Below are 18,365 nucleotides of genomic sequence, written 5' to 3'. Positions count from 1 at the left end.
TTTCATGTGTATCACAGACATTGTTATAAAAAATTCCCTAGACCTTATCTCTCTGCTCCAAGATCATGTAATCAGTTAAGTTTCTCAGGTCCTATGTTGTCTCTACATAATGAACAAAATTAGAAAATCAGAAAAGGCTAAAATGTTTTCCTAAGACTGAAATAGAAATGCATGAACATACAGGAAAGAGAAATGTTAACATTAACATTTTGTCCATTAATGAAAAGATACTACAATACACTTAATTTTAAAAAGCCATACTGAAACAGTATAGGATAACCTGCAATGCAACGGTATACAGAGAGATTCTTTAACTTAATTAGACATTAAAGGTATCAACATAATAGGGATGCCTGGGTGGCTCGGTCAGTTGAGCGTCCAGCTTTGGCTCAGGTCATGATCTCATGGTTTATAAGTTCGAGCCCTGCGTCAGGTTCTGGGCTGACATCTCAAGCTTGGAGCCTGGAGCCTGCTTCGGATTCCGTGTCTCCCTCTCTCTCTGCCCCTCCCCGACTCATGCTGTGTTACTCCCTGTCTCAATAATAAATAAACATTAAAAAAAAAAATAAAGGTATCAACAGAATAAAGGTTATCTAAATATTTATTTTATAGTGGTTTTCCAATAGATGAGAAAAGCAAATAGGCACTTATTGGTATACTCCTTTTCTTTATTTATTAATCCATTAATTTGCTTAACAAATATTTACCTGTATCTACTGTGTCAGATACTAGATGTCAGAGATATGATGATCAGCAGCACTTACAACGCTATTGCTTTCCTGCTGAGTTTTAGAAACTGTTGCTGCTTTAGAACATCACTTCTGTAGCTCCCTTACAAATACCTCAACTAGGAAGTTCATTTCCTAACAACTAAATTCTGCTCTGATGTCTGCCTTAAGTGGTAGATGTGTAGTAGTCAGCCTATGTTTGACTTAATAACTAAATCATTACTAAAAACAACAGAAGATATGAAAGCAACAGACGATATATGTCACTAACCATATTTTCACCAAGAGAATTAAACATTTCGGTGTGTCCATACTGACGAAGATGTCCTGCCTCATATAAATCACATTTTATAATACATTAATTAGAAAAAAGTTTTTTTTTCAATAGCATAAGATGACCTGTTTCAGATAATGGATAGGAAAAAAGTACCAAGGTTATTTCAAAATAGGCCAGTTTCTGCTAGGTTAACAACTGTTAGAAAGACAACCAGAGGCTGGAGGCATTGATAATCCTGCTTCTGTACAACACACAGCCATTCAGTTTCAGATAAATAAGTAGTAAATACCCAAGAGCACCAAGGAGAAATCACAGTGATGAAAACAGATGAAAGAGCACCAACTTTCTCCAAAGAACACAATAGGAAAGAGGGTATAGGTATAAGAAATTAAAAAATGATAATATATCTGCTTTGGGTTATGTGGTAATAATACTTACATTCCCCCCCCCACTTTCATGATACACATATAATGTCACCAAAGTATATCATAAATATTTCTCAGGAAGTGGAGATACTGGGCATTTTACTCAAATATTTTAGAATGTAACTAAGAAATATAATTTTAAAATACTATATGAAATGTGTTAAAGAATATCAGAATACCAGAACATTAAGAAGTATACTGCAGGAATATACATTCACCATGTATCACATACTTTAGTTACCTCCTCAAATCCCTTCTTCCATATTTCTCTTGGACAAAAACACACCGTAGCACTTAAAATAACAATCCTTCAAGTTTGAAAGGCGAGTTATTTTGAATTGTCTGAAAACTTTTCAACTTAATTCTATGGAAAACAAATAAGTGGTTTAAAATGTCCATTATTTACAAACAAAAAAAAATTTCATATCATAAGGCCATAATGTAAAATGCTGAAAGAGCAAAGTTTTCCTGACAAGAATCAGAGCATTTTGGTTGACTGGAGCCAAATCTGAATCAATGCTAAAGATAGTCTCACAAAAATCTAAAATACATGTATTCTGGCTGATCTCTAATAAAATGTATTTGTACAGATAAAACGATCTCTTATCATTAGTCTATTTCCTTAATCAAAAAGCAGTGATTTCTAAAAAAGCTGATTTCAAAGTTATACAGTTTCATTCAAAACTCTAAAGAAATACTTGATTATTTGACATTATCTTTATCTTGCAGATACACTGAGATAAGATATAACAGAGATCTGCATTGTACAAAATTGGCCTAATTTTATCTGTATTTTCTGAAAATGGCCCAATAAACATTAGTTTAAATGACTTAAGGATCTCTGTCCAAAGTTCTCAGGGCGTGTGCTCGCTTCGGCAGCACATATACAAAGTTCTCAGGGTGAGTATTTTTTTTGTTTTCCAATGTTCATATTGGCAAGCAAAAGACTTCATTACTACATTTTTTTTTCCATGCTGAAAGGGTTTTTTTTAAATTTAAGGCCCGCAGCACTGAAGCTCTGGAATTGGGAAGGTCATCCTTGGTGGCTGCGGCCGCCAAGGCCTGGGGGAAGGCACCTCGCAGGCAGCACCGGTGTTTATGTGTAAGGTGGACGACTCCAACTTCTTCACACAGGATTCGATCATTACTACATTGATACAAAGGAGGGGGCACTACAATTTTCATGTAGCTACATAAAAAGTTTAGATCCAAGCCACCTATTCAGACTGGTACATTCACTCACATACATAGATGACTCTATGATTTACTTGGAAGATTATGCATTACTAAATTATAGTGATAGCCATCTCCCCCTGCCTACCACATATGTGGCCTTTCTCTATATTATGGGAGCATAGGCCAAATTCTTTGATTCATTCATTGTGTAGTCATTAAGTATAAAGCAGCTCTGTAGGAGATACAAAAGTTTTAGTAAGATAAACATCTTATGCTCCAACTGCAAGTTCTCTAACATGGTCTGTAATATAGGAGGCCAAATAAGTCATCCATTGCCCAGATGTCCAGATAAAATGCAAGAGGAACAGAAGAGACTGAGATTATTTCCACTGGGGCCAAAAGAAGAAGAGCTAACTAAGCTAGGCTTTCAAAGCTAAGCAGGATTTGTATATACTGAGATGAAGAGTCAAAGTGGAGGGGTCTAATGTGGGAAAAAGATAATACCTCTGTTTGTCTAGAAGTTTAGTGTACATGGAGAAGTGTGTGTGTGTGTGTGTGCACGCGTGCGCACACGCGTGCGCACACGTGTGCGTTTGTGAAGTATGGAAAGAGATTCGGAGACAGATGATAAGAAGTTAAGAATAACATCCTAAGGAACTGTCAACCTAAAAGATGTTATCAACAATTTTAGAAAAGCAAACCCAAGGTAAAAATTGTGCAAACTAATGCAGTGATAGTAAAAAGTATATAAATATGTACCAATTTTTTTGGCTTGTTTTCCTTCAACAGCCTCTTTGTGGGTTGACTCCAGTGCTACTTACAAAGAAGACACGCTAGAGGGTTCTGGACTCAGGCAACAACAGATCATATGGTTGGACATTCCTATATCACTAGTATTCATTTTGGTTAAAAAAAAAATCAACTCAAGCAAAAAAAAAAAAAAGTAAAGTTTAGACTGACTTAATTTACATATAAGAGAGAAATGTTCAATAGCAACTAATCAAATGCTGACCAGGCAATAGAAGCAAAGACCATGCTGAATGATGTATTTGGCTGAACCAAACAAAACTGCCCATGTTTTGTATTCAACATACAAAAAGCATACCAATTTCATATGCTCCATTCTAACAGCAATAACTACACCAATGGCAGCTTACTCAGTATTTTGAGTCAGCCTTCACTTCCTGGATGAGGACAGCTAAGCTGAACGAGAGATTTATTAATTGGGACACAAAGCTGTTTGCATGCTAAGTCATATTCTGGTTTACAGACTCAAACAAACAAACAAAAAAAAGAAAATGAGAAGAAGAAAAAAATAGAGAAGAGGAAGAACAACAACAAAACAGAAAGAAAATATAAGGTGATTGTGGGACAGCTGTCCTCTTTAAAAGAGAGGGGGAAATTGTGATTTTTAGGATTTTACCCTTGTGAATATAGAAGACATATAACTTTTTTCATGTATGCAAGTAAATGCTACTTACATAATTAACATTTACTGAGTGCTTACTTTGTGCTATTAGGCACTTTACATACTTTTCCATTAAATATAAATAAGAATATTTCATTTATAAGATGAATAAGGTCTAAAAATCCAATATATGCTATGGTGACCATAGTTTATAACACTCTCTTATATAACTGATATTTGCTGGGAGGAGAACTTAAATGTTCTCCCTTCCATCCTCCAAAAAGGTAAACATGTGAGGTGATATATGTGCTAACTAGATGGTTTCTCAATGTATATCAAATCTCAAATCATCACATTGTATACTTTAAGTATCTCACAATCATATATAATGTCAATTATATCTCAATTATAGCTTAATAAAGCTGGGAAAGAATATGAATAAACAACAAGAGTTTAGTGGTTTCACACCATTTCTTAAAGCTAAGATTGTTGCCCTCTTTCAAGGGTATCACAGCTCTTAAGGACTAAATTAAGATCTGAAGCCAGTTCTGACTCCAAAGCCTATATTTTTCCTTCCTTATCCTAATGTCTATAAAGCAATGAACTCTACTGTTACACAAGAAGTTTAATTAAACATTTGTCACTTTAATTCAGATGCTGAATATAAAACATCTCATGCTGCATGCTTTAAGTGTGTTATTGCTGGGCAAGGAAAATTTAGCACAAAAAGAAATCAGGTAACCATTTCATATGCTGAGAAACACCATAATACTCATATTTCAAGCAAAAAATTTTTCAAAGTTGAGATTTAATTCAACAAATATTTGAGGTTCAGGGGCGCCTGGGTGGCTTAGTCGGTTAAGCGTCCGACTTTCGCTTGGGTCATGATCTCACGGTTCGTGGATTCAAGCCCCGCGTCGGGCTCTGTGCTGACTGCCAGCTCAGAACCTGGAGCCTGTTTCAGAGTCTGTCACTCCCTCTCTCTGACCCTTCCCTGCTCACGCTGTCTCTCTCTCTCTCTCTCTCCTAGAAATAAATAAAACATTAAAAAAAAACAAAAAAACAAAAAAAACAAAAAAAACAAATATTTGAGGTTCTATTGTTTGTGAAACATTGTGAAGGGAGATCTGCATAAAGTCACAGTCCCATAATTAATGATCTGCTTAGAGACAGAGGTGAAAGTGGTGAAGATTCACCATTAATAAGTGGAAATGGGAATACTCAAATACCCACCATTTTCACATGCACAGCAGAGTCTTGATTAGGCATTTCTTGGTTATCCAATCTTCTGGATTTTCCCCAGGTGATGTCACAGTAAAGGAGAGAGAAAAAAAGTATACGTGACATACATATATTTCAGGCTGTTCCTGTATGTTAATGACATAGTAAGGTGGTACTTTTGGTTTGATTTAAATACCAAGTTCGTGAAGGCAACTTTTTTTCTTTCCTAAGAAGCTCAGCAAAGATTTTCTCTATCTCACAAAGGCGGGAGTTAAAAAATTTGTATGAAAAATGTGTAGCTCTCCTATAAGGACTTAAATAGTATTAAGATTTGAAGAAAGAGTTCAAGTGAAAGTTTACATTTGCAAGAAAATGCTTTATTACAAGAATATTTTACCAACATTGTCTCTACATAGAAGGATGAAGTTTGTGGGAAAATTATATATTACTATTACTGACTCAATGAAGGACTATATGAATAAAACTTGAGAAACATACAAAAGTAAAATTTATTCTTTAATTTTCCCATATTAAACTCTTTAATTTCGTGAAATGACGTGACTCATATCTGAATTGTGTCTGAATCTAGCAGTGTCTGGGTCAGAATAAGTATATGATAGTGTTTGTTAACTGATTATTTTACAGGTTTGGGTGGAATTTATACATATCAGTTTGTTAAACCCAAAGAAGTAATTTTTAAAATAGCTCTTAATAAAATACTTCTTATAATTATTCTATTTTTTTTTCATTTTTGCAATATCAGTCTTAGGGATATTTACATACTTTTGTTCCTCAATGACTTCACTTAAAGCAGTATTTATAAAGGGCAACTTTAGGGGTGCCTCAGTGGCTCAGTGGGTTGAGTGTCCAGATCTTGGCTTCAGCTCACATCATGATCTCACAGTTTCATGGGTCTGGGCCCCATGTCCAGTGCAGAGCCTGCTCGGGATTCTCTCTCTTTGCCCCTCCCCTGCTCACACATTCTCTCTCAAAATGAATAAAACTTAAAAAAAATAAAATAAAAAGGGCAACTTTGTCAAAAGGGAAAAAGCTTTTTTCTTAAAATTTGGACATTATATCTGTGTTCTTTATAATTAAAATGTATTGTAGCATTTTTCTCAAATTCTAAAATTCGTTCCTCCCCCCTTCATTTTAAATGCATAAAATTAGGAAATGTTTTATAAAAAGGTATTTTCCCCCCTCTCTCAGAAAGGCTGTTAGTAAGCTAATGGTTTTATGATAGTGGCATCTTACGGCTAAGTAAACAGTATTTCCAAATAGTAAGATACTTCCAATTTTTCACATCTGAAAAATACTGTAGTATCTGCAGAAGTATCTATTTATCTATCTATATACTCTATATAACTCATAAAAGCTTTGATTACTACCCCCAAAATGTAATTGTAATGGTAGTCTGGGGGTTAGTAGTCTTTACATGATTGTAATTAAATTGAAGTAACCCTTCCTTTCTGTCAATCCTCATAAACAAAGATGTCATGGAAGTTTCTTCATTTATAGAAACTAAAGCATACAATATGTTTATGGTTTTCCTTTGATGTTTAATATCTGAAAAGGGGTCTACATTTCTCTGAAAGCACTATATAAAGTACAGTAGAGTTGGGGTTCCTGGGTGGCTCAGTTGGTTAGCCATCTGACTCTTGATTTCAGCTCGGGTCATGATCTCATGGTTCATGAGTGCTGCATCAGGCTCTATCTACACTGACAGTGTGGAGGCTGTTTGGGATTCTCTTTCCCTCCCTCTCTATGACCCTCCCCTGCTTACGCGCGCTCTCTCTCAAAATAAACAAACATTAAAAAAAATACAGTAGAGTTTACAAAAACACCATGTACTCTGAAACATTTGAAAAGCCCAAAGGAAAACAGAATTCAAGCAGTGCAGAATACATTTTAATATCTGGTAATCTCATATCTTCATGTTATGCAGAGCCAGGCAACCCAATTCCTCTTCACCTCCCCACCCCCAATTTTGTCTCTTTTTGGACCATTTATGTTTAGTAATAAAAAAAGGAAAAAAAAGCCACTGTTAGTAAGTAAAAAAAGTAATGGTCTTTCTCATGGTCTCTTCATATTTTATTTAAAAACATACAAACAAACAAATTTGATAATAGCTAATTTTAGGACATTGTTTTTGATAAGTAAACCTAATAGTTTATGGATACCATGTAAATTTCAACTCAAGATCCTTGCTCCTCCCAATTCTCACTGGCAATCTGACCAGAATTATCTGTTCAGAGATAATATCACATAAAGTGATACTATTGTCCAAATACAAAAATCACCCATTGTTTCTATCATTACAAAAGTGTAAAGACTAAGGCATAAATGCCAGCATTCTAGCACTGAGGAAGACATTGAAAATTAGGGCAGGGTATTTTTAAACCAATAGGCTTGTAAGCCTATACTTGGTATATAATGTTCTGGCCTACTCTGCCAACAGTCATCTGTTGCAGATGCTTCAAGAGAAGAGCTGCTGGAATAAACACATCAAGCATAGAAGACATGTTCAAAAATAGAAAATACTACCCTGGAACTATGAACTCTCTTCACAGGAAGTTTTGAAGTTTTAAAGTCTTTGGAATTTTACATGTGGACTGGAACATGTGGAGATTGGAATAATTACTTTGTATGCTTTTACTATGAGGTTAAGGTCTCTGTTCTAGCAGTGTTCACTAACAAAGAATCTGAAGCAAGAGGTAAGAATTTCGCTTGAATTGCACAAACTGGGTAACTGAAAAGTTTTAGCTATCATAGTATTTCCTTCTGAGATATTAACTTTACCTTGAAAAGATATTTACAAATCAATGACTGAAAATTTCTACGTCTATATGAAAAAAATGTACTTGCCTTTATACAAGTTTTAAAGTATCTGAATGCAAACAGAATACTTTTAAAAGGCCCACTGGACTCTGTCTTATGTGAAAAGTGAAAAAGATTAAATTCATTAACATTGTTGGTTCAAAAAATTGTGATGTTGCTTTTATCGTGATACTTGCAGAAACATTTACACTATACAATGATAAGGTAATGAAACGTTGGATGGTAAACTGCACACTACTTATATAAGAAAAGATGTGTATTACTAAAACATGGACAGGGTATCACTCAGCAACAGTACTAAACTTCCAAATGAATCCAGTTTTGCTACACTTTTCTAGCAACCTGTATCACTTGTGTTACAGCTTACATTTTTAATAATGACACTTTCTTAGGGTGATTAGCTCACAGAAAAATCAAACTTAAGTTTGCTATTTCAGTAGCATTGTAAATCAGTCTCGTGAAGCATTTAACTAATTTTCCTTAAGTAGACTGTCAAGGCAGCAGTGAAAAAAATATATGCCAACTAGAAACTGAAACTTTCTCAGTACACACATAAACCAAAAATGAAACTAAACATTCTCAGGTCTTTCCTGAGCCTGTTGGGAGAAAGAAAAAAGAAACTGAATAGGAAAAGGTGGGAAGGGAAGAGAAGCAGATAGAGGAAAATAGATTTCAAAGGCTAGTTATTTAAAAGTTGGGAATTTATACCAATTTCCTTAAATAGTAAAATTGGTCAGACTTTTATGGACACTTAAGAAAATGTACAATTTCAGAGCTTAGAATTTATTCATATATTCCCCCACCCCCATTGCTCTATCTAATATCATTTTTCAAGATGAGTAAACCAAGGCACATGGAAATTAAGTAATTTATACTGATTACCCTTAGGGCACTCTGAGTTCTTCTGTCCTTGAATTTGTCCTAGAACAACAACATAGGTGGTAAGCAATATCCAGAGATGCAGGGCTTGGATATAGACTGCCAATAAAAACCAAGTAAACTGCTTTAAGAAATGGTGTGCTGTATTATCTAATTTTCCTGATTTAAAAAAAAACTATAAAAAATAAGGTAAATTCAATTATTTAAGTCTAAGTTAGCCATAACATTATAGGCTTTTAAAGTAATATATGTTTGAATCTTAAATTTCAATACACAATTTCTTATAAACCTTAGAGACTATGAGCCAGCTTTTACCAGTTCCTAAAACACACCAGTATAATTCCACTCCATGATATCTTGGCTAAAAATCACAGGCACGTAATAAAAACTGTTTCCTATTAGCCATAATAAATGGTTCTTAATCCTAGGGACACAAAGCATGGTAATCAGCAAAATTAAGTCACACAGCAACTAAATGAACAACAAAATTGGATCTTACAATTTTTTTTTCCTTTGAGAAGAGATATCTGAGGGTACTTTGCTTTTATTTAACATTTATATGTGAAACAAGCTCTTAAAATTAGATCCTATAAACTGTAATTTCTGAGACCCAAGACACTGCAAAGTCATACATATTCATATCCTTGCAAATGTTAAAGTTTTGCATTATACTGCTTTATTCTGTTTTTATTTCCTTAATTTGTATTTTTAAATGCCTATAATTTCACCAAGATACTCAACCAAATAAAAGTCAGAAAAAGTTAAACAAAAGAAACTCATTTGTTTCCATGAACTGTACACACTTACCCTGAAAGTAACCGGACCAGCTACGGCAGCGAAAGAAAATTCTTCCTGTCTGAGAAGTACTAATATAGCACAAGGTGCAACTGGGGGCGGTTCCAAAGTCTTGGCTAAGCTCTATGCAAAAACAGTCTTGTGACGCATTACTACACAGTGCTTTATTATGCTCTGGGTGACACTTCCTAGCTCTGAGCTAGTCACCAGCCAGTCTCCAGCAAATGATCAACTCAACTAATGTGACAGTTAAGAGAAGGTAAATCTGTACTATTAGAGCTGGCAACCTTTGCCCGGCAAAGAAAACCGGAACCTCCATATTAACACGTACAAATACTCCCTTCCTCATCCTGTGTTTTGGTTGGTAGTGTACTTGTGGTATATGCATTTTTATGTATCAAATTATATTTCAATAGAAGGTAAAAAAAAAAAAATTAGGTTGTGGTTGCCAGGGACTGGAGGAGAAGAGAATGGGGAGCCACTGCTCAATGGGTAGAGTTTCAATTTGGAAAATGAAGAGTTCTGGAGACAATGGTGGTGATGGTTGCACAAGCTCAGTGTATTTAATGCCCCTGAACTGTACACTTAAAAATAGTTCAAATAGACAGTGGTGCCTGAGTGGCTCAGTCGGCTAAGCATCCAACTTCGGCTCAAGTCATGATCTCGTGGTCTGTGAGTTCGAGTCCTGCTTTGGGCTCTGTGAAGACAGTTCAGAGCCTGAAGTCGGCTTCAGATTCCGTCTCCCTCTCTGCCCACCTCTCTCTCTCCCTCTCCCAAAAATAAATAACCACTAAAAAAATTTAAAATAGATAAAATAGTAAATTTGATGTTGTGTATATTTTATCACAATTTTTAAAAGATTACCTAATTCATTTAACACACATGAAAAAATACATGATGCATGTTAAGTGTGGTCACTAGAACGTTAAGAGCATTTACTATAGGGCACTGGGATTTAAGTGATTTTTTACTTTTATGTTTCTCTTCATATTGCCTACACTGCAAATTTTATCAAGACCATGCATGGATTTACTAAAAAAATTTGAACACAAACAACAAAAACTAATTTTTATGGTTAAAAAATTGAAAAACGTGCCTTTCCTGTTGGAAATAAACAGTCAAACTGTTGTGAATAAAAATATTTTTAACTTTTAAAGAGAACAAGTCTTATTTTTAACTCGGGTAGCAGGTCTGCAATATGCTAATACTGTATGTCAGGGCCTCATAGATAAGTTACGCTTCCCCCTGGGAAGCTTTATCATCAGGAACATGAGGAAGCTACACTTTCATAAATAAATTTTTATATCTGCCCTCTCCCTTCAAGAGAAATTGAACCCACATAACATTTCAGCAACCAAACTTTGTGAAGCAGCATGCTCTATTAAAAATAACCTCCCAATTTTTTAAAATGAATTTTAAAAAGGCCACTAACAAATTATCCAAACTTGGTATCTACCAAAGGTTAAAATTTTGGCACAGCGATCTTATTTTAATAAGATGAGAAAATGTAAAATAAAACATTTTTCGATGAGGAAAATCTTTTATATTCTACTAATGGAGGCTCAAGGGCAACCAGGCGATCCTTTTTAAAAACACTGTTTTATGTATGAATATGATGACTTAATTGTCCTATAATATGTCAGTATAGGCAGCAATGATAACAATTTTAAACATACCACTAGATGACTCAAGATAAGTCATTCTCAACAACAATATAAAATGCTGGAGTCAGAGTTCTTTTTTGGAGGGCTGTTTAGAAATACTATTAAAAGCTTTAGAAATATACACTCTCTTTGACACACCAATTTTACGCCCTAAGGATTTTATCCTAAGGAAATAAGGCAGTACACAAAGATCTAGTTGCCAAAGACATATAGTTGCCATCTAGTACACAAAGATATATACTATAGACTTGTTTTATAAAAACTGAGAGATTGTAAACAACCTAAATGCCCAATATCTAAAATATTATTAACATGGAAAAGGTGAATACACTGTGTATACACATAAAATAGAAGATTATACAGTTCTCTAACATTATTATTAATCGCTAAAATTCATTGTATGTTTACTATGTGTCAGATACTTCTAAGTCCTTGACATATTTCATCTCATATAATACTTATAGCCCTAGAATATGTGTTATCATTATCTTCATTTTACAGGTGAATAAATTAAGGCTATAGCTGGCAAGTAACAAAAATGGATTCAAATTCGAGTCTTTCTGACTTCAGAATTCATGCCTATAAATCACTGGACAGTACTGCTCTAAGAGATCAATATTTACTCATGTACTGAGATGTACATGATCTACTATTAACTGAAAAAAGTTATGAGAGTATCTACAGCAAGAGTCCAATTCTGGGGGAAAATTCTTTACATAAGCAAAGTCTAAAATAGAATACATAAGACAGTATCTGTGCTGAGATTCAGGGGACTTTTTTTCTTCTGAACTTTATAAAATGAATTCTATGGGAAACAAAAAATGATTTAAAATGTTACAGTAAAACAAATCATGTATATAATCAGAAAAGAAAGTTAAAAATAAAAATAAAAAATAACTGGAGCTAGTCAAGATCATGGACAGATTATTTGAAATAGTATTTCTTTTCTTTCTTTTTTAAAATTTAACTCCAAGTTAGTTAACATATAGTGTAATAATGGTTTCAGGAATAGAATTTAGTGATTCATCACTTACATAACCCAGTGCTCATCCTAACAAGAGCCCCTCCTTAATGCCTATCACCCATTTAGCCCATTCCCCCACCTAACACCCCTCCTGCAACTTTCAGTTTGTTCTTTATATTTAAGAGTCTCTTAAGGTTTGCCTCCCCCTCTGTTTTTATCTTTTTTTCCTTCCCCTATATTCATCTGTTTTGTTTCTTAAATTCCACATATGAGTGAAATCATAATCAACTAATCTTCAACAAACCAGGAAAGAATAGCCAATGGAAAAAAAAGACAGTCTCTTCAGTAAATGGTGTTGGGAAAACTGGACAGCCACATGCAGACGAATAAAACTGGACCATTTTCTTACACCATACACAAAAATAAATTCAAAATGGACTAAAGACCTAAATGTAAGACAGGACACCATCAAAATCCTACAGGAGTAAACAGTCAACAATCTCTTTGGACCTCAGCCATAGTAATTTTGGACTTTACAGGTCTCTGGAGGCAAGGGAAACAAAAGCAAAAATGAACTATTAGGACCTCATCAAGATAAAAATCTTCTGCACAGTGAAGGAAACAATCAGCAAAGCTAAAAGGCACCGGATGGAATAGGAGAAGATATTTGCAAATGACACTTCAGACAAAGGGTTAGTATCCAAAATCTATAAAGCACTTTTCAAACTCAACAACCAAAAAACAAATAATCCAGTGAAGAAATGGGCAAAAGACATGAATAGACACTTTTCCAAAGAAGACATCCAGATGGCTAAAGAGACATGAAAAAATGCTCAACATCACTCATCATCAGGGAAATGCAAATCAAAACCACTATGAGATACCACCTCACACCTGTCAGAATGGCTAAAATTAACAACGCAGGCAATTACAGATGTTGGTGAGGATGTGGAGAAAGGGGAACACTTCTGCACTGCTGGTGGGGATGCAAACTAGTGCACCCACTCTGGAGAACAGTATGGAAGTTCCTCAAAACTTTAAAAATTCAGCTACCCTATGACCCAGCAATTGCAATACTTTTATTTATCCAAAGGATACAAAACTGCTGATTTGAAAGGACACATGTGCCCCAATGTTTATAGCAGCACTATCAACATTAGCCAAATTATGGAAAATGCCCAAATGTCCATCAAAAAATGAATGGATAAAGATGTGGTGTGGGGCGCCTGGGTGGCTTAGTCGGTTAAGCGTCCGACTTTCGCTTAGGTCATGATCTCGGGGTTCGTGGGTTCGAGCCCCGCGTCGGGCTCTGTGCTGACTGCCAGCTCAGAGCCTGGAGCCTGTTTAAGTCTGTGACTCCCTCTCTCTCTGACCCTCCCCTGCTCACGCTGTCTCTCTCTCTCTCTCCTAGAAATAAATAAAACATTAAAAAAAAAAAAAGATGTGGTGTGTATATATATACATATATACACACACACATACATACACACACACCATGGAATATTACTCAGCAATCAAAAAGAAAGGAATCACAGGGTGCCTGGGTGGCTTAGTTGGTTGAGTGTCCGACTCTTAATTTCAGTTCAGGTCATGATCTCAGGGTACGCTGAGTTCTAGCCCTACATCAGGCTCTATATCGGGCTCTATGTTCATAGTGTGAAGCCTGCTTGGGATTTTCTCTCTCTCTCTCTCTCTCTCTCTCTGTCTTTGCCCTTCCCTCATGCATGCTCCCCCCCCCCCAAATTAAATAAACTTAAAAAAAAAAAAGAATGAAATCCTGCCATTTGCAATGTGGAGGAACTGGAATGTATTATGCTAAGTGAAACAAGTCAATTAATGAAATAATATTTCCAATGGGGAGACAGAAGCAAGGACTTCACTCAGTTGGCTCTAAAATAAAACAAAATACAGTATGAAAAGAAAGATGGCTAGTATGTTAACAAGGAGGTAGAAGAAAGCTTTAGTTCACTGGTGTTTTGTCTTGTTAGTCTAAGGAAAGGAGAGAAGAGAGGAAAGAGTACGCCTTTCTGCCCACAGTTTAATTCCATCCGGTGTGAATATGCACTGGGGGTGGGATGCGATGTCTGGTAGGCTGTCCCTCCAGGAGGGATTAACATTTTTCAAGCACTTTACTATCTTGTGTGTCAGAGTCCCAGAAGCATGCAATGACCTTCTATATACTGTGGGACCAAGGGTAGGGGCTGCCCTATGATGGCCAACTTTAAAATAAAGATTATTTTGAGTTAAAAACAATCAAGACCCAGCAGATTTAGGAAAAGTCCTTTACGGTCTCTACCCTCCCACCCCTTACAACTGCCTAGAATTTAGATAAAGGATCTCTTCCAGAAAGAAAACTATCATCACAGATAGCTACACTACTGTGAATTAGGTAGAGTGGACAGAGAGGAACCTAGCAAGGCCTCTTTGATCCATGTCCTCTCTTTGTCCCACTGTTTCTAAGTGGCCCAGCAAATATTTGTTTAACAAACATTTACTCTTTTTTATTCTTCCTCAGGCTTGCATTCCTTCCCTTTGAAGACCCTGACCCCTTCTCCTTCTTCAAAATGACATATACACCTCATTTTGCCTCTCTTTGGAATTTCCATGTCTTTGTGGATTCCCCATATGTATGCTATTATTTTTCCTCCTGTTAATCTGTCTCATGCCAATTTGATTCACAGCCTAGGGGAAAGGACCTTGAGGAGACAGAATATTCTTGCTCCCTAACAACATGCTCTATTTTAATTTATTCAGTAAAGCCTTACAAAAGAAATATAGCAACAATCCCTTATTGTTGATAAATCTAAGGCCTGAAGAAGTTACTTACTACTTATGTGACTTTTTTCTTATTACATCATGTTGTTTCTAGGCAATAATATACACATTACACACAAGTAGGCTAGAGATGTCTGTGAATAAGAATAATGTTCTGAAACTGTGCCACAAAAAAAGAACAAGAACACAAACACAGGCAAAGTACAGAGAAAAAGAACATGAATTTTATTTGAAATAGCTCTCAGATATGATGTCTTATTTTTGAAAGGGAGTATAAAGAATTTAGAAGTAAGAATTTGTAAAGGGCGGCTTTTTAGCACCACAATGAACTTTGATCTCTGGACTCAATGACTGGTCCCTGTTGCCTTGGAGTTTCTTTACTCTACTCTTCTGGTCATAGAAACAGAAATCACTCATGAAGCTCCTAAAGGAAACTCTACACCTGTAACTGATATGCCAATGAGCAGAGAACTTCTCATACAGGACTCAAATCTGTGGAAGATTTTTCTTCCCCTTATAACACTGAAACTGGCTGTCTTTATCAGTGGAGAAAGATACTCATTTGTACTTCTCAGTAACTAGTTATAACGTTTTAGACACTGTCAATTATTCAATCAACTTGAGAAGCTAAAAATGATCACTTGATATTTTGCCATTAAAAGTTTCTGAAAATTCTGAAATAACGAAAAAATAAAAAGCCCACAGAAAATCAAATCTACTGTTTAAACCTTAATAACTTATTTATTGATTGATTCATTTTGCCTTTAATCTTGGGGCTGAGAAGTAAAGGGACTGAAAGTACTACATTAATTCATAGTTGTATGTGAAAGAAATCCCTTCATAATTCTACAAAAAACCTGTAGTAAGTATACTTTACTTCTCAATTATTTAATCTAAGACATAACTATTAGCTCAGGTAACCATAATCCTATAATTTGGCTATGGAATGTATTTTTAAACTCCAATCTGAACTTGATTGACACTCTAGAAAAAGTATTCCAAACAAAACAATAAAATCATATAAGGAAGACTATTCAGTAGGTGAGATGCAATACTCTCTGTAAGGATTCTTGCAAAACTTCTTCCTGCTAATTGCTATAATTGCTGTATGACATATATAGAAAGATAATTTTTTTAAACATGCAAAACATCCATCTAGGCATTTGACTTCTCTTATAACTCTTCTAAAGAAGGCAAGAGTCAACTAACTTCAACACTGTGGCTGTTCAAAGCAGAGTTGAAACAGATGCTGTTAATGTTTATATGAATACGATTTTAAATGTTTAAGGACAAACTCAGAGATGGAACAATGAATGCTTACATTTTGGGGAAGTGTACAGGAAGTAAAGATCTTCTGTAAGTTTCTTCTTATTGAAAATCATCCCCAAAACTTATCCTATTAGCTGTTAGTGAAGTTGACTGCTGCATTTATGAATTTACACACATATATGCAAACTGAGGAAAACCTATGGTTCTAACTTTGCAAAGATCTAGGATTGAGTAACTTAATTTTCAGAAATTCAAATGAAGTTCTTGAACATAGTTTGTATCTTTTTAAACTTAAAAAGTAATAAATTCTGTAGTTTAAACTCCTTTAGAGGAAATGACACATATGTTGCAACAGGTAGGTCAAGTTCAAGAAAACTAGGGGTGCCTGGGTGGCTCAGTAGGTTGGTATCAGACTTTGACCCCCTGTTGGGCTCTGTGTTGATAGCTCCAAGCCTGGAGCCTGCTTTGGATTCTGAATCTCCCTCTCTCTCCCCCTCCTCAGATCCTGCTGTGTCCTCTCTCTCTCAAAAGTAAATAAAAAGATTTTTTAAAAAGTTCAAGAAAATTGGATATACTGTATCATTAATGAAGGGAGTCTTCGCTGGCTCTCCTCTCAAATGCACTATGTTCTAATATTTCAAAATGTTTAGCACTGAAACTGTTGTTTCCATTTTACTATATCTGATCTCTGTAACTGAAATGGAACAAGAAGAAAAACTTTGTTTTAATTTTGGACTCCTTCCACAATCACAATTGGTATTCTGTCTGTTTAAAAGAAATAGTATTGTCTAAGATTGTTCTTTTGGTATGGGTTATATTAAAAAATGGCAAATGATTATATGATTTATGCTTTTATTGTTCATGTATTATATCCAACACCTCTAAATGGAGAGTACAAAGACTTAACTTACTATCTTCTTTTTGCTATGAAGAATAAACTCATTTAAAAAATAGTAAGGTACGAAAATAATGACAAAAATTATTTTGAAGGAGATTTAAGTTCACAAACTAATAAATGTAACAAAGGATTACTTGAAATTATATGGAGGATGAGTGAGTGATAACTTGAGTTTTAAAAGTATGTAAACAGAAGAAACCACAAAATATAGTCCTTTCAAAACTCCCTCAAATATTAATAAACTCAGTATGTTAAACCAAAGTACTTAATTTAACCTACAAAAAGTTTTGGTAACATATATGTTTAACAATGGAATGTGTGCTCATCAGAATAGAACTTATAAAAAGAGGTTTATCAGAGAATGGCTTTCTTTTTTTTTTTTTTTTTTATTTATTTCTAGGAGAGAGAGAGAGACAGCGTGAGCAGGGGAGGGTCAGAGAGAGAGGGAGTCACAGACTGAAACAGGCTCCAGGCTCTGAGCTGGCAGTCAGCACAGAGCCCGACGCGGGGCTCGAACCCACGAACCGCGAGATCATGACCTAAGCGAAAGTCGGACGCTTAACCGACTAAGCCACCCAGGCGCCCCCAGAGAATGGCTTTCAAAGTGCTTTATAGCCAGGTGTCACACTGGTGATCTCTTTCAAGCTTTTAAAGAACAGATGGCTCCATGCTAGATACAAACTGTTTAACAACACATAAAAAGAGGTTAAGCTATCCAATTCCATTTATGAAACTAACTAGTATAAAATCCTGAAATAAAAGCCTGTCAAAAACAGTACAAATGGGGGGGTGCCTAGGTGGCTCAGTTGGTTAAACATTCGACTTCAACTCAGGTCATGATCTTATCTCTGTGGGTTTGAGTCTCACGTCGGGCTCTGTGCTGACAACTCAGAGCCTGGAGCCTGCTTCAGATTCTGTGTCTCCTTCTCTCTCTCTCTCTCCCTCTGTCCCTCTCCCATTCATACTCTGTGTCTGTCTCTCAAAAATAAACATTAAAATTTAAAAAAATTGTACAAAAAGAGGATATATAACCTAAGTTCACTTATGA

General features: G+C 35.4%; 1 protein-coding gene across 5 annotated transcripts in view; it reads right to left on the bottom strand.

The window, feature by feature from the left end:
* The window catches only part of NT5C3A (5'-nucleotidase, cytosolic IIIA), a 50,366-nt gene that overhangs the window by 12,144 nt on the left and 19,857 nt on the right, over positions 1-18,365 (bottom strand). The window contains exons 1-3 of one of the 5 annotated variants that reach the window (XM_039251141.1): positions 9,760-9,813; positions 8,956-9,051; positions 5,248-5,302 (exon numbers count right to left, since the gene is read on the bottom strand). The exons of 1 other annotated variant lie outside the window; for it this stretch is intronic. In XM_039251141.1, coding sequence (XP_039107072.1) covers positions 5,248-5,283 — 36 coding nt within the window. In that variant the 5' untranslated portion in view covers positions 5,284-5,302; positions 8,956-9,051; positions 9,760-9,813. Of the gene's footprint in view, positions 1-5,247; positions 5,303-8,955; positions 9,052-9,759; positions 9,814-18,365 lie in introns of those variants that run through there. 3 more of the 5 variants (XM_039251142.1, XM_039251144.1, XM_039251143.1) reach the window with 3 other exon arrangements.

The sequence above is a fragment of the Hyaena hyaena genome, unplaced genomic scaffold (assembly GCF_003009895.1).
Source record: "Hyaena hyaena isolate Hyena2069 unplaced genomic scaffold, ASM300989v1 scaffold_387, whole genome shotgun sequence".
NCBI classification, from domain to species: Eukaryota; Metazoa; Chordata; class Mammalia; order Carnivora; family Hyaenidae; genus Hyaena; species Hyaena hyaena.
This window is presented reverse-complemented; position numbering and strand designations above follow the sequence as displayed.